The 15,354-nt window shown below is 38.8% G+C and overlaps 1 protein-coding gene across 1 annotated transcript; it reads right to left on the bottom strand.

The window, feature by feature from the left end:
- Positions 1 to 3,253: 3,253 nt before the first annotated feature.
- LOC120289678 (receptor-like protein 7) lies at positions 3,254 to 5,620 on the bottom strand. Its single transcript, XM_039304993.1, has one exon. It carries the CDS (start codon positions 5,618 to 5,620, stop codon positions 3,254 to 3,256), a length of 2,367 nt encoding a protein of 788 aa, XP_039160927.1.
- Between the last annotated feature and the right edge of the window lie 9,734 nt (positions 5,621 to 15,354).

Here is a 15,354-nt window from a genome sequence, read left to right as displayed (position 1 = left end):
CACCAGTAGTGGGGATAGGGACAGCAAAAGCATGAAGAGGCATTTTGAAGAAGGGGCCATGTGAATATCTTCCTCGTTGCTTAGTGCGAATCAGAAAGATTTGAGAACTTCAAGCGGAAGAGGGCCAAGGTGGATTCTTTCTATATTTACATGTAGGGGACGCAGCAAACTCCTTTTGAATTCAGAAATACAGAAGTAGCTTTCATGGCTTCGCAGGAGATGTGACCCCACAAGTCTCTTCAGGGGCACATTGGAGGCTAATGCTACTAATAGTATAAGAATAGCCTTAGTCCTCAAGGTACTCGAAGATATAGAATACTTGTCTAATAGAATCGAACCACATCGAATCTAAATGTGTGCAAGCTTGGATTTACCATGTATTGATGGAGGCTCACCTCGTAATGCTTTCAAGACTCTTATATACGGTCTGTCATTTGACATCGTGATTCCCAAATTTGTCAATAGCTCCGACTTTCGGGACTCTTCCCTTAATTTCCTAGACTTTTCCCCTGGCGCGTTGTCAATCACTAATGCGATGACTTGGTCCTAGGAAGATTGTAACGGCATGCACATGTCTAGGCCTCGAACATTAAGCCAACTCGTGGGGTCCAGATCTCGTATCCGATAATATTTTACTCAATCATATCAGTCAAACATTCATGCAGGATATTTCTGGAAGTGGGCCAAAGCAGTGCTGCAATAGCCAGCCGGTCTATTGTGCATAATGCAAGGTCTCGATAACGTGTCCACTCAATTTTGCGATAGTCAACCATCAAAGCACGTGCTTTCCCCGTTTGAATTTTCCTCGTTCACAATTGTTAACCTGATCACAAATATGGAGGCCATAAAAATTTGTATACTTGAAACCTTGATTAAACACAATACATGTCAATTTTTTTGAGGGGTCCTTTTACTAGCTTCAGAGCAAATATTCACTCATAAAAATATAAAATAAAAATCATAATATATGTTTATTTTATGAAAATTACAAAAAAAAAATCCTAATCCTAATGCAAATTGTATCAATTCAATCATAAACTTTCTTTTTGGCCAATTTAGTCTTAAACATTTTGCAATTGTGTTAATTTAATCTATTCGGCTAATTTTGGCTGGCCAACGCTAACGTGGATGCCAACCAATTTAAGACTTCTCTGGTAATTCTCCACATTATTGTCACATCCCCAACTCTACAAGTATAGGTGCAATGGCAAGGTAGTCCTTTCATCCAAATGACGTTGTCTCAAACATAACCATCAATAATTTGTTATTGATATATATATATATATATATATATATATATATATATATATATTCATATCTTTCATTTTTATGAGATTTTATGAGATTACTGCCAACTATTTAAAATTTTAAATTATTAGATGAAAGTGTGGTTTAATATTTAATTATTCTATAAATTTGCATATTAGTTATTCTCAATCACCTCTAAAGATCAATAGGCATATATTCACGTTTGACAATAAGACTAGCGAAATGGACCGAAATCGAGGCTGAAATACGCAAAGACAGAGCAGCAACATCTCGGAGCATCACAACAGGTCAATTCAATGGTGCAAAGACATGAGAGGATCAAACACAGATGTCTTATTTTGAACATGTAAGAGTGAACCAAACGTCAATATGCAAGAAATTCGCAGGTGTCACTAAAAAAATTGTCAAACAAATAGTAGACATTTTAATCTAATGATCTAAACGCTGGAATATGCCAACGATTTTTCTCCATACCATCACCAAAACACGACGAGTTCAAATCGCCAGCAGAAGCTCGGTTACATAAGACTTATACACAATCAGTATGTAGGATTCGGCCCCTGCAATGAATATCGATTGAACCAGAGCAAGACAGTCAAAGAAGCAAACTTCGAAGACCGTAGGAATCAGCGAAAGAGTAAATGGCGAATCGTGGCTCAGGCTCTTCAGCGACAGGATCTGAGAACAGGGTGAGCAGAGCCTTTATCCCGCGGAGTGGAGATGGATTGAAGTGACCATCAACATCGGCGACGGCGAGCGATGTCCGGAGAAGAAGAATGGACTACGAATTCTAAGGAATTGGGTTCTAGAGAGAAGGGAATTCTGTCAGTCCGTGAGGCGCTATCTGGTGCGGTATGGTCCCGCTGTTGCGTGTCCCCTTGCCAGAATTCCTTCGCTCTTCTCAGTTCCTGCACGTGCGCGCTTTATGGGCCAAACTCTCACGGGCTTTATGGGCTCCGACTTGAACTTGTGAATCTGGGCCTGTGCAGAAGTTGCTTAATGGGACTTTAAATTTGGGCTTCATGGGCTAGGCTGATGGGTCGGCCTAATTCCTGATGGGCTTGGCTATGGTCCGGGTAGGTGGACCCGGCCGAAGTGAGCGAGTTAGTCTTAATAGATGGGCTGAGGCAAGTGGGTTTAGGTCCTTGCATAAATGGCCGAATTGAACTCTTCCCTTTATTGATTTATTATTATATTTCTGAGTTTTACAAAGATGGGTGCTTGACTTTTCGGCAAAAAATCAGATGTTAACAATAAATCACCATATCAAATGATCCTTCTTTGAGAAAAAAGAAAAGATTAAACAGATAAATCAAATGATATTAACCAAGTACATGACTAGCAAGCATGATAAGAACTTTAGGAAATTCAACTGCGCCATGTTGATTCTTAGCATACTACTTTATGAGAGAGAATTGATTTTCTAGCGCACAAACATAAAAGAAGATCTGAAAAGCAAAAGTGATATGTATTTTCACGAGAATCATCTGTCCCAGTTCTTATCCAATTAATCTCCAAATATGGATTTTGTTTCAAATGTCAATACAACTGTTGTCTATACAATTTGTGAGGTGACAAACATCCAAAGCAAATGATTGAGGAGTGAATGAGAGCCTAGCTTTGCATAAAATGAGAACATTGTACCATTGCAATTGATTGTTTTATTAGAATCCGTAAATGGGTTTCAGCTCGTGATGTGAACCTCGGATAAAGAAGAATCCTTGTGACAATTCATATTTGAGTGTTCGATAGTAGTACTTTTGCTTGAACATTAATAGGAAAAAGCACACATGAGTTGGGTTTACAAGTCGACAATGGCTTTATAAATAGATGTGATGAGAGATTAGCTTAAGAAAGTGAAGTTTGACATAAATAACTATAAAGATACTACGAAGAAACAAGTATATTTTAGAAAAATAAGGAAATAATCAGCTCAGTTTTTAAGGAAGTTCTAATATTTGCATAAATTGAGAAACTTGACTAACTAGGAGTTCCTACCTCTCCTAGGCTGCCTTCGACTAGGTTGTTGCCTTCTCCTGGCATTTCCTTCAAACCAATCATGTTTCCTGGAGATGAATGCATTTCCGATGACCACTCCAATCACTAAGCCGCTCCCATACCCCATAAGAACAATTTTCCAATTGAGTTCAATTAGTGATCCTAGGTCTTCTTCTTGGTAGGCTGAAGGTTGTCCTGACTTATTTGCTGAATCTCCACATTTCATGGATATGAATTCCCCACACAATCCTGAGTTTCCTTCAAAAGAATCGTTCGAAAACGTATCGAATTGTTTCCCCCTAGGCACAGGCCCGCTCAGATTGTTGTAAGATATGTTCAGGAAAGAAAGGAACCCGAGTTCTGTTAGCTTCTGGGGGATTTTTCCCGAGAGTTTGTTTCGAGAAAGGTCCAATGACTCAAGCGCTATGAGATTCCCTAACGATGATGGGATGTGACTAGTGAGGAGATTGTTGGACAAGTTCAGCCCTTGCAATCCTCTTAGATCACCTATGGCACTGGGGATCTCTCCTCTGAACATATTGTTGGAGAGGTCAATGATCGTGAAGGCTTCTAGTATCTTTGGGTAATACCATTTGAGCCCTTTGTAGATCACTGTCATGGAAAAATCATAATAGCCATAGTAGGCCAATGTAATGTAATGTGACAGATATAGATATTTGCTCATGTATGTAAAGTCCCGCGTCTCGGATTTCATGGCATTCCAAGACCAAGAGAATTCCATGGGCAACTTACCGATGAATGCATTAGAAGAGAGGTCAAGTATCTGCACCTTAAGGAACGCATGACTAGATTTAGGCCTCTCTATGACACTGTGGAATTTATTGGATCGTAAAATAAGGATATGAAGCTCTGGTAGTGATCCCAACCATGATGGGAAGGTGTCCATGATGAGATTGTTTGCAAAATTGATGAACTTGAGCTTTTTGCAATTGGCCAAGGATTTCGGTAATTTGCCTTGCAACTGGTTGTCACTCAAATCAATCATCATCAATTGTGTCCCTGAGAGCTCTGGAATGCTTCCTTGGAAATTGTTGCCTTTTAGGTTCAATACCAAGAGTGATTTGCTGATATTGCCCAAACAAATGGGAAGAGCACCGGTCAAATTGTTAGAAGACAAGTCTAGTATGATTGCTGAACTTAAATTGCATATCCATGCTGGCAATGCTCCCATCAAGCTGTTGTTGGATACTATATAGGTCACTGTCGATGATGGTGCTTTAGGGGGTGGTCCTTTCAACATGTTATGAGAGAGGTCTATCGTGTACGCATCTAAAGTATGCATTGGGTAATATCGATCAAGACCAGTTAAGAAGTTATGGGAGAGATTCAGGTGCTGCATGCTTTTAAATCTTCCATCCCACACCCAAAAGGGCACTTCTCCCGTAATGTTGTTATTGGACAAGTCCAACCACTCAATATCCTCTTGGTTTTGTAAGAATGCCGGAAACTCGTTCAAATTGCATGAAGCCAGTCCTAGGGTAATAAGCTGAGGAAAAATAAGATTCGCGCTACTCATGCAGCCTGATAGCCTGTTAGATGATACTTGCAGCCCTTTCAAATGTTTGAACTTGTGAAAGTTGTCTAGCTCAATAGTACCGCTAAATTCATTGAATGCAAGGTCAAGGTAAACCAGTCGAGTCATGTTCATAAGCCAAGACGGTATAGAACCTGATAGTCGATTGCCTTTGAGGCTTAAAAAAGTCAGTCGAGTGAGGTTCATGAGCTGAGATGGGATGGCACCGCTTAATTGGTTGTACTGTAACCATAAAAAATCAAGCTGAGACGAGTTTCCGATTGAAGGTGGAATCTCGCCATATAGATTGATACTTGCGAGTCTCAAAGTTGCGAGCTTCTTCTTTGTCCAAACCCAAGAAATAGAGGAAATGGACTGGGCAGTGAATGGGTTCCCTAAGACATCCAGCTCTTTGAGGTTGCTAAGATTAGCAAGTGAAGCTGGGATGGATCCTGAGAATTTGCAATCAGCTACACTGAGATGGCTCAAGGATGGAAGGATTCCGATTGAAGCGGGTAGCTCCCCAGAAAAGCTCGTGATTGTCAGTTGCAGCTCTTCAAGAGGACTACTCGAGTTGAACTTAGGCAAGCGGCCCGTGACTTCATTCTGACCCACATCTAGATATCGCAGCTTCGGTAAATGAAAAATGACAGACGGAAATACACCGTGCAGGTCGCAATAACTCATGTCCAGCCTTCTCAGTGAAGACAGATTCGCCAGAGTGTTGGGCACTTGGGACGACATATTGACGCGACTAAGGAGAAGTTCTTCCAGGCTGGTCAGATTTTGAGCTAGGCTTCTCAGGCCCGGCGCTTCCATCCGCAACAAAAATCTATCAAGATATGGATCCACATTGGGACACAGGTTGAGGTACACCAACCTTGTAAGTTTGAAGATTTCTGATGGAACTTGGCCAGAAAAAACGGAAGCAGAGAGATTGAGATGAGTCAGTCTTGAGAGATCTCCAACTCGAGACGGTATTTGAGAGTAGTTGAAGTGATTGTCGCGAGATTGAGCTTTTCAAGATGAGCAAGCTGGAAGAGGGTACTGTTGTTGTCGATAGAACCATAGAGAAAACTACTTCCCAAGTCGAGAACAATTACATGGCCCGTATTCTCATCGCACTCGATCCCATCCCAAGAGCAGCAATCTCGACTGTTTTTCCAGGACAGAATCTTGGGACGAGCGAGAGGATCATCGGAAACATTGGTGATTTCGTATCTCTCTTTAAATTGCAGCAGGGCTGACATTTCGTCCTCGAGACATAGAGGTGTTGTGGAACGAGAGAGATTGTGCGTGCCAATCAGCTGAGATGACAAATACAAGAAAAGAAAGTGTATGGACATGTAGAAGCATGACGAGGAAGCCATTTTGTTCGAAACAAAGACTACTTTGTTTTGATGAGCAGAGTACAAGAGAGTGAAGCAGATGAACACGGCTCATCTCATGCTAGGATGCATCGAACCAATGACTTTTAAAGTGATGAAACACGTGCAGTACCTACTAATAATCAGGTGCGGGCGCATTACCTTGTGTAGTGCCTTAACGTGTAGCTTCATGGAAGACTCGGGTCAATCGTGGAGAAAGCAGCAAAAAAGTATGCAAAATGGTAATATTTGACCATTGGATTGGTCAAAAAAATCAGACATGGCGACAACAAAAGAAAAAATGAGAAAGTTTGACTAGTCAACAAAAGGAGAAAGTAGACGCAAATAATTGAGGTTCATCCGTGGAGACTGGGTCAACCGAGGCACTCTAACATGTGAATTTTGCCTATAAATTCAATTTTTATGGACTTTAAAATCTCTAATGCTAGAAAATCTCTAATTCTTATACATATTTTGGTGATTTAATTGATGCAAAAAAAAAAAAAAGATTCACGCATATTATTGCAGTAATTAACATTTGAAACCGGTCGACCATGCATATATCAAAGATCCAAGGCGGGTTAAATGTTATTTTATTCTCATATCTCTTTTTCTCAATTTAAATTATATTACGTGAAAAATCTTATTATTAAAGTGAGAATAAAGTCCTACATCAAGGTTTATGATACAATAATTACTTATCACTATCAATGAGGCTCATTTTATAATACTACAAATAATTATCACAAAAATAAAAACACGATGAGTATGAGAGAGTGAAGCACATTTTATAGGTGGTGCTTGGTGCCTTGTGATATGAATGTGTGGGTCCTTGGGTCATTGATGAGGAATGTGATTTGCGTTGTGTAATGTCTTCAAGGAAATTAAGACGGTTCATAGTGTTTTTGAACAGCGTTACTTAATTTTCTATCATACAAATACCAAAAAAAAAAAAAAAAAAATCTATTTCCCATCTATTTTATCAAAATTTCAAGCTTAATCGTTAAAGCGACATCTTTTGTGTCCGAATGGACATATACTTTTACGAGGCATTTCTCAATTCAATGAATAACAACCCCATATAACATCATGTAAAAATCATCGACGCTAATAGCAAAGAAGAGAGCGGACACATATCAAAACACGTTTATCAATGAAGGAATATGATTTACGTTGTGTAGAATAAAGGAGATTGCCTAACATTTGAGCACATTTGATCATTGGATGGGTCAAAAAGTCAAACATGATGACATCTAAAAAAAAATGAGAAAGTTTGACTAGTCAACAAAAGGAGAAAATGGACGTGAATGGCCAAGTCGAGCCTCGCCATATGCGGGCAAGGCCTGCCTGAGATTCACTAGAGGAAGAAGGGAAAAAAAAAAAAAAAAGATCAAAAAATATTAAAATATTATTTAAAATTGTCCATATCAACGCCGGCTAGGTCATATGGGACATTCAATGTCCACGTCGCGATTTTCGATTAGAATTGATCGGATGGATTCAATTGGCAAAATCTGAAAAGATTTATGACTCAATTGGTAAAATTGAAAAATTTAGGATTGAACTAACAAATGCAATAACTTTATGACTTTTGGACAATTTTTCCATCTATGTAACTATTAATTTTGTTTAAAAAAAAAAAAGATAGATACATAAAAGCCATATATCACATGGCACTCTCATGGGAGTTGCATAACAATTTAATTTTATGGTCACTTTATAAATTCTCTTATCTTGGCATCTCTGTTTTTTATGCTTATTTCATTAACAATTTTCTAACCGCTATGTAAGAAATAATATATTTCCGTATATGTCTATAATCAAATCATATCAGATCTCCTATTCTTATGCATATTTTCGTGATAAAATGCAAAATTTGGGCAATGCACTTGAATCTCTAGACGTGTGACATCCTGAAAATTCAACCCCATCCCGAATATATGAAATGGGCATTTCGTCAACACACTTATGGTCCTATTTCTCTGAGTTGGCCACTCATAAGTTAATTAACCTATTAGGTGAAGCTGTTAAGGGATATAAACACGGTAGACTTGATAATTCGATCAGAAATTGACTACTCAACCGTGATAATCGGCAAGGGTCAATACAACACCGTTATAATTGAATTGTGATCGGATATAAGTCAATTCGATGGAATCATGTAATTGAATTACGAGTGATTCCGCTTGATTGCAAAATTCTCGTTGAACAGCACTAACCCAATTTTCTATCGATTTTATACTCAATGTACATGATTGAAACTTTGAGATTTTTATGGCAATCGAGAGTCGACTATGAGTCGGAGATGCACAAACGTGGATCGAAAATTATTAACCATGGGTCAAATGCAATAAAATCCCTAAAAGCTACATGGTAGGTTAGATTGTACTAAAATCGCATTCGATCGATTTTAACCATGAAATTGAATTCGATTTCAGAAATCGATCGTTTAAGCGTGTCACGACTTATTTTTAGGACCTCGTCTCATCTTTTGAAGAAATTCCGTTGAGCCTAGAGATTTGCGAAAAAATCAATTTCGGCAAATTGGAAATAAGAAGAAATTCGTATGGGCTGCTCGAGGGGGACTTTTGGCCACCAAAATTGATTATTTGGTGAAGAAATTGAAGGAAAATGCCCATTGGAGGAAGCCTTGACTATATGGCTGAAAACTTTTGTGGCATTTTCATCATTTCTTGGATATTTGGGCTTGGCTTCTAATTGGCTGCTTGGTGGACTTTCTTCCCCATTGTTCCCCCTCCAATTTCCCTCCTTGTGCGTGCATTCAGCCCCTTGGCTGAACTCCGTTTTTTTGCTTCTCCTTCTTCAGTCCTCCTCCTCCTCCTCCTCCTCCTCCTCCTCCTCCTCCTTCTTCTTCTTCTTCTTCTTCTTCTTTTTCCTTCATGGTTGTTGCTGAACCATCACCGAATGCCAAGCTGCCTACCTCTCGTGCCAGCCCGCTAGTCCGCCTGTCTCCGTCCCACCGTCCGAGCTAGTCACTAGCCCTCCGTTCGCTTGCCTTGTCCGCCGTTTTAGCCGTTCAACCTCCGACTGCTGTCCGCCAGCCTCGTCGAACCATCCGCCCGTCGCTGCCACCGGGTCCCGCTCATCCAGCACATCGTCTAGCCGCCCATCCCCGACCAACAACTCCGCCCAGCTCGCTGCTTAACCCCTCAATCCAGCCCTTCCAAAACCGCCTACCAACCTTGGCCGTGAGCCTTGTAGGTTGTTTTTCAGCCTCTTCCGACCCTTTGTTGGAGACGCCATAGGCCCAAGTCTTCACCACCTTCGCGCCACCGTCATTGTTAACCCGTTGCCTCGCTAATCCGGTGAGTTAACGCCCTAATCTTGGATAAGGAAGTCAATTGTACCTAGGGAGATTATTTTAAGGTTAATTAGGATTAGTGTGATTTAGTTAGTGTGACTAGTTAGTTAGAATGGCTAGTTAGATTAAATAGTTTGGTTAGGTGGTTAGTTAGGTTAATTAGTAGCTTAATTAGAGTGACGTAATTAGCCTAGTTAGATTAGATTAATTAGCTCAATTAGGTTAGTTCGATTAGTTTAATTAGATTAATTAAGTGGATTATTTTAAATACTTTGCAATTTATTTAATTAAATGTAAATTATTTAATTTATTATATTTAGCATAAATTGTGCCGGGATAGTCAGTTAGTGGAATTTTACATTGATCGTCATGGATGTGTTTATATGTGAAATTGATTGCTTAATTGTACAATTGGGTGCTTCATTGTCGTTTTGGAATATTATTGCAAAAATATGATTTTATGGTATTTTATTAGAAAAATATCGGGTGTCGGTTTTTGACACCAAAAATATTTTAAGTATTATATAAAATCATGGAATTTTAAAATGGGAGTGTACTGTGTTTTATGGTTCAATTTAAATATGTGACCATGCACAATTATTTTATCGGGATGATTTTGAATACGAAGAAAATGGGCCATTATTTGAAATTGAGGTATTTGAGTGCAAAGCACAATGTTTTTGGCCAAGTATGAATGTGCGTGTGGTCACTATCGGAATCCATCACCTAGCAGGAGTTTGAGGACAATGCCTGATTTTATCAGATGTCCGGCAGGGGTCTAGAAGCCGGTCGTGGTGGAGGCCGGACCGATGCTCCTTTTTAGGATGCTGTCTAGGCGGGGGTTCTAAACATTACCGTGCCCAACGAGGTGGGACGATGCCCGATTTTTATCAGATGCCCGACGGGGGTTTGGATGACTGCGGACTGTTGTGTTGGTCGTGGCCCGAGGGGTCGTAATAACTAGAACACGCCTGAATGGTTGTGATAGTTGCGTTTGATTATAGGACAAAATTGTGTGGCACGGTATGAGACGTGTCATAACAATTTGATCTTATAATTGGGACCCATGTGATTGTTTGAAAGATGAATTGATGTGTTATAGTTATTAAATACATTTGCTGTATGCATATGATATATGTGGCACTAATATGTAGGGAGGTGCTGAGGCGAGGTAAGTCTTGTGTGGTGCATGTTTAAGCTGCCTTTGAGTGAATTCTCGTTTTAATCGGGGTTTAGGGTTTTGACTCGCTGAGATTTTTATATCACCTCGTCATGGGTTAACATTTTTCAGGGTTGTATAGTGGAGGATCCAGAGCCAAGCTGAAGGGATCCAAGGTGTAGGTTGGTTAGGACTTCTTTTGGAGACCGACTTTTGTACACAAACTGATATGGCTAACTTGATGTGTTTATAAAATGCAGTTTGTGAAATAAAAGAGTTGGCATGTTTTTAGACTATCCCTGTGTTTGATTGTTGTCTGGGGATTATTAGTTTGCTTCCACATGTGCTTAAAATGAATGGGTTGGCGACGCGTTCTGGGAACGTCGCAATTTCAGTTGACCGCCGAAGGGAGTGCGCGTGCCGGGATTCAGGGCATGACAAGACGCATGACAGCAAGACTTTATGCTGTGCCGTAATGTGTAGCTACTGAGGAACATAATAAAAACCTTCAGGGCCGAATTGAGAAATTATTTATTGACTGAAAATTCAGCCCATAGATCTTTATTTGCCTAGCAATCTGCACTTTGCAGACCAAGGGGTCATATAACAACAGGACGTGACAGCAGCTAAAAAAGTCCATAAAATGGTTCATTTTAAGGGCCAAAATTGAAGACTTTGGTTGCTCAGTGGCAAAAGAGTCTATGAAATGGTGCGATTTGAGAGTCGAAATTGAAGACTTTGGTTACTCATTAAGACAATGGCAAAAAAAGTCAATGAAAGTACAATAGCAAAAAAGTCTATGAAATGGTGCGATTTGAGGGTTGAAATTGAAGACTTTAGTTACTCGTTAAGACAGTGGCAAATGGTACACTTTGAGGGTGGAAATTGAAGACATTGGTTGCCCATCTGGCTCCTTTCATTCACCCGACGGTTGCGCTATGTGGGACCTTTTTGTTTGTGATATTAGTGCTGTTTTCACTTAGAATTACAATCGGTGAACATTTTTTGTGGTCACTTGTGACAAATGTAATTTCTGTTGTGTAATGCATTAAGAGAAATTAAGATTGTTTAGAATTTTGATCAATCTCCCTTATTGAGAGGGAGATAGAGATGGAATTGGCCCTTGTCTTGTGCAGATTGTTGCTCGCAGACAATTATAGTGGTTTAGATTGTGCATTAGCCTAACATTGCTGCTTACTATATTCCTATTGCTTGGTTTGTTTATGCCAAAACGGACAGAAACCAGAGACAAAAATATACTGTCATTGACACCATCAGTATCTAGGAAAAGAACTTTATTTTAAAGTACAATTGGTTGTATTTTGTGAATATAATGGAAGTCCGTTTGTTATAGGAAACTAATGAAATCCCAGCATGTCAACAAAGGCACAACCAAGCTTGCATTGCTGTGACCAAAGGAACAAAGCTTGAGATGTTTTGAACCATTTGAACGCAATTCAAGGAGTAAAATAGCCAGTCATGCATTTCTTCTTGTTCTATCAGTCTTAACTTTGTGTTGAGATAAATTATGTGCTCAAGGAGACCCGTTGAAGATAATTTCTACCCATAAGAATATTATGTCGTTGCACGCCAGAGAGAATTTTTAGTACTTGCCGCTCATCATCTATCATAACCCGCACTCGATCATCCATAGGCAATTCAATGACGTATCTACTTTTCCTTGGGCTTGGTCGTTCTGTTCATATTGCCTAGTTAAGTGAAGACAGAGCAAACTGTTTGCTATTGTGTATGCGGTACCCCATTTTATCATGCAATTACACATAGTTCTGTCTTAACCAAGCATAAAAGGTGAAGCAATTCGACTTCTTTTTGACTTTACGACGTTCCGTTATTTTCAATTGAAGAAATTAACTTTTAAGAAAAATTTGCACGGTGCAACGTTGCACCATGCACATCCCTTGTTACCGGGACCATTCAAAACAAGATCTCACAAACAACAAAAAGATTCTTCATTCATTGTGTAGAAATATACACATAAAAATGACTGGGTCATTTCTCTATTTCCAAACCTTTACAAAAAAATTTCTCGTTATTCATTCTAAAACATGAATTCTTGGCGCAATTTAAATGTTTTGAGAGTGAATAATAGATCATGAATCCTTGCACTATTTCAATGGATATGGTAACTATAAGATAAAGATGCTCTTATTACTATTTAAATGACAAAAAAGCATGCTCATGGTCCGGAGCGGCTCCATTTAGTCCCTTTCCGTCCCTAGCCGGAGACGGGAACAAGATTTTACACTTCAGCGACGGGCATTTCCGTCGCCTGGTCATTTTCATTTTCCGGTGGTGGTGAGAATCGGCCTGATCCCCTAACCCCCAACACCACACAAAGGTCTCATTAGGGATTTATTGTGCTTTTCTTATTTGATGGACAAATAAGCTAGCGGAGTATTTTAATTCATCGTCTTTAATCTTACTCATCGAGTCCATAAAAATCATTGCCAAAAGGTGGGGCCATTCTTTAACACACTTCTAGCTTCAAACAACGAAAATATTAGCCGTTTATTTGCCTTGCGCATTTATTTACATAGGGTATTTTTTTATAAAAAAAAATTTGATTTCGAATAAATTTATTACAAATGTACCGATTTTGGGTTCTTTGTGGATTCAACCCGATTTGATATTAGTCGGACAAAAAAGTTACATGACCTTGTTATTAAGTCTCTAGACATGATCCTCATGAGCTAATATCTCGTGTTACTCAAATGCGGTAAAAAATTGACAAAAAAGGTGAAGTGCGGTAAAATAACTTGATATGAGTGTGGTAAAGAATATATATCACCTTATTATTGATTAGGGCATGACCACCGTGAGCTATTTTTCAAAATCAAAGTCAAAGTCTAATTTCAACTAAAGAGAATTACACTGACAATACTAAAGACAGAAATCAACAAAATGACCGTCTAGATAATGACTCTTAAACTAGATGAATTCGAATCAAATGAAATTCAGCTAAAACTATTTCCAAGATGCAACCGTCTAGCTAGGACTCACACTTTCCAATCGTTTTCATTCTGCATTTTATTTTTCGTTTTTATTTGTTAATTTTAATATATTATTTCCTTTCGTTTCTTGCTTAGTCCAATGCCGTCACGCCACAAAGCATGAGTTCTTCTTCTTCGTCATGAATCTGGTACCGTTCCACTTCTTTTCTTTTGTTTTGCAAACATTCAGAAACGATTACTCAACTGCAAAATCACAAAACTCTCCACTTCTTCAAGCCTCCGTCGTTCCCTCTTTTCATGTCTGTTCAACTTCCATGCCCAGAGCATTATCCTCGGCGAAATCAAGTAGAACATCAGAAAGGATTCAAACGTATCTAAACTGGTTCGGACAAACGTTAAGAAATGGTTTGAGGTTATTCCCTCCATTCGAGACCAAAAGTATCCATTCATAAGTCATGACAGCAGCAAACAAGTCCATGAAATGGTACAAATTAAGGATCAAAATTGAAGACTTTGCTTACTAATTCAGGCCCCTCTCGTCCACTCAATGACCACTCTGCATTGGACCTTCGTGTTTGCGATGTTAGTGCTGCCTCCACTTTGAATTTATGATCTGTGAACAATTCCTTTGGTCACTGATGAGGAATGTGACTTACTTTCTGTAGTGCCTTTAAAGAAATTATGACTGTTAAGAGTTATGGTCAGTCTTTCTTATTGAGAGTGAGAATAGAGGTAGAATAAGGACAATTGTCTATGAGCAATTAGACATTTGTATTGCAGCCTAATATTTTATTACTACTTGTTCTATGTATTGAAACAAATGGCAATTGGAGACAAACTACACCGTTGGCACCATCAAGATCTCAAACAAGTTTAAGCGAAACATTTATATTAAAAATACCTCTCTAAACAATGCTCATCACCGAAAATTGGAAATTAGATGTGGCTATTCTTTTTTTCTGGCTAAGTAACTATTAATATATAAAAATTAATAAGATAAATACACAAAAGCCATATACCACATGGCACTTTGAAGAGTGAGTTTTGTGTAGCAATTATTTTTATGCTCACTTTATAATATCTCTTATCCTGGCAACTCTAATTTTTTATGCTTATTTTGGTAATAGATCACTAATTGCTCTGCAAGAAATAATAGGTTTATGTATTTTTGTAATCAAATCCTAGCATAAAATAAAAGACATGATAAACTTTAAAAGATAACTATTTATGTGTATAGAGATTCTAGTTAGATGTATGATCAAAGCCATTGGGTAGGTTAAATTCTATTTTGATCTCAAATTTGTTTTTCTGACTGCGTTCAAAGTAATGCTACCAGAAAAGCAGGGCGCTTGGTGTGTAGGGGTAAGCAAGCATGCCACATCGCACGCTACGATGAATCAATGACTTTGCCAATAATAAAACATGCAAAATATGGGCAATGCATATGAATCTTTAGGTGCATGAGGATGACTTTGGGCAGTGCCATATAGGGTTAGCTACCGGGAACACAAGGAAAAGCCTCGTGCCTAAAACAAATAGGTTTGCATTTGCATGGAAAACTTTGGGTTAATCAACAGTTAGTTCAAAAATTTACAAACCAGAAGGTGTCATAAAGCAACATGTGATGGTCCCCTTCACAAAAAGTCTCTCCGTGAGAAGATAATATGAAGAGCTTTTATGGTTAATAAGAAAGTTTGAGACTACTCCCTCCATTCTAAGCAAATGTATCACAT

The sequence above is a fragment of the Eucalyptus grandis genome, chromosome 11 (assembly GCF_016545825.1).
Source record: "Eucalyptus grandis isolate ANBG69807.140 chromosome 11, ASM1654582v1, whole genome shotgun sequence".
Lineage (NCBI taxonomy): Eukaryota > Viridiplantae > Streptophyta > Magnoliopsida > Myrtales > Myrtaceae > Eucalyptus > Eucalyptus grandis.
This window is presented reverse-complemented; position numbering and strand designations above follow the sequence as displayed.

What these genes read in the sequence shown, in the direction of transcription:
- LOC120289678 (XM_039304993.1), bottom strand. Translation starts at nt 5,620, where the DNA reads ATGGAAGCGCCGGGCCTGAGAAGCCTAGCTCAAAATCTGACCAGCCTG.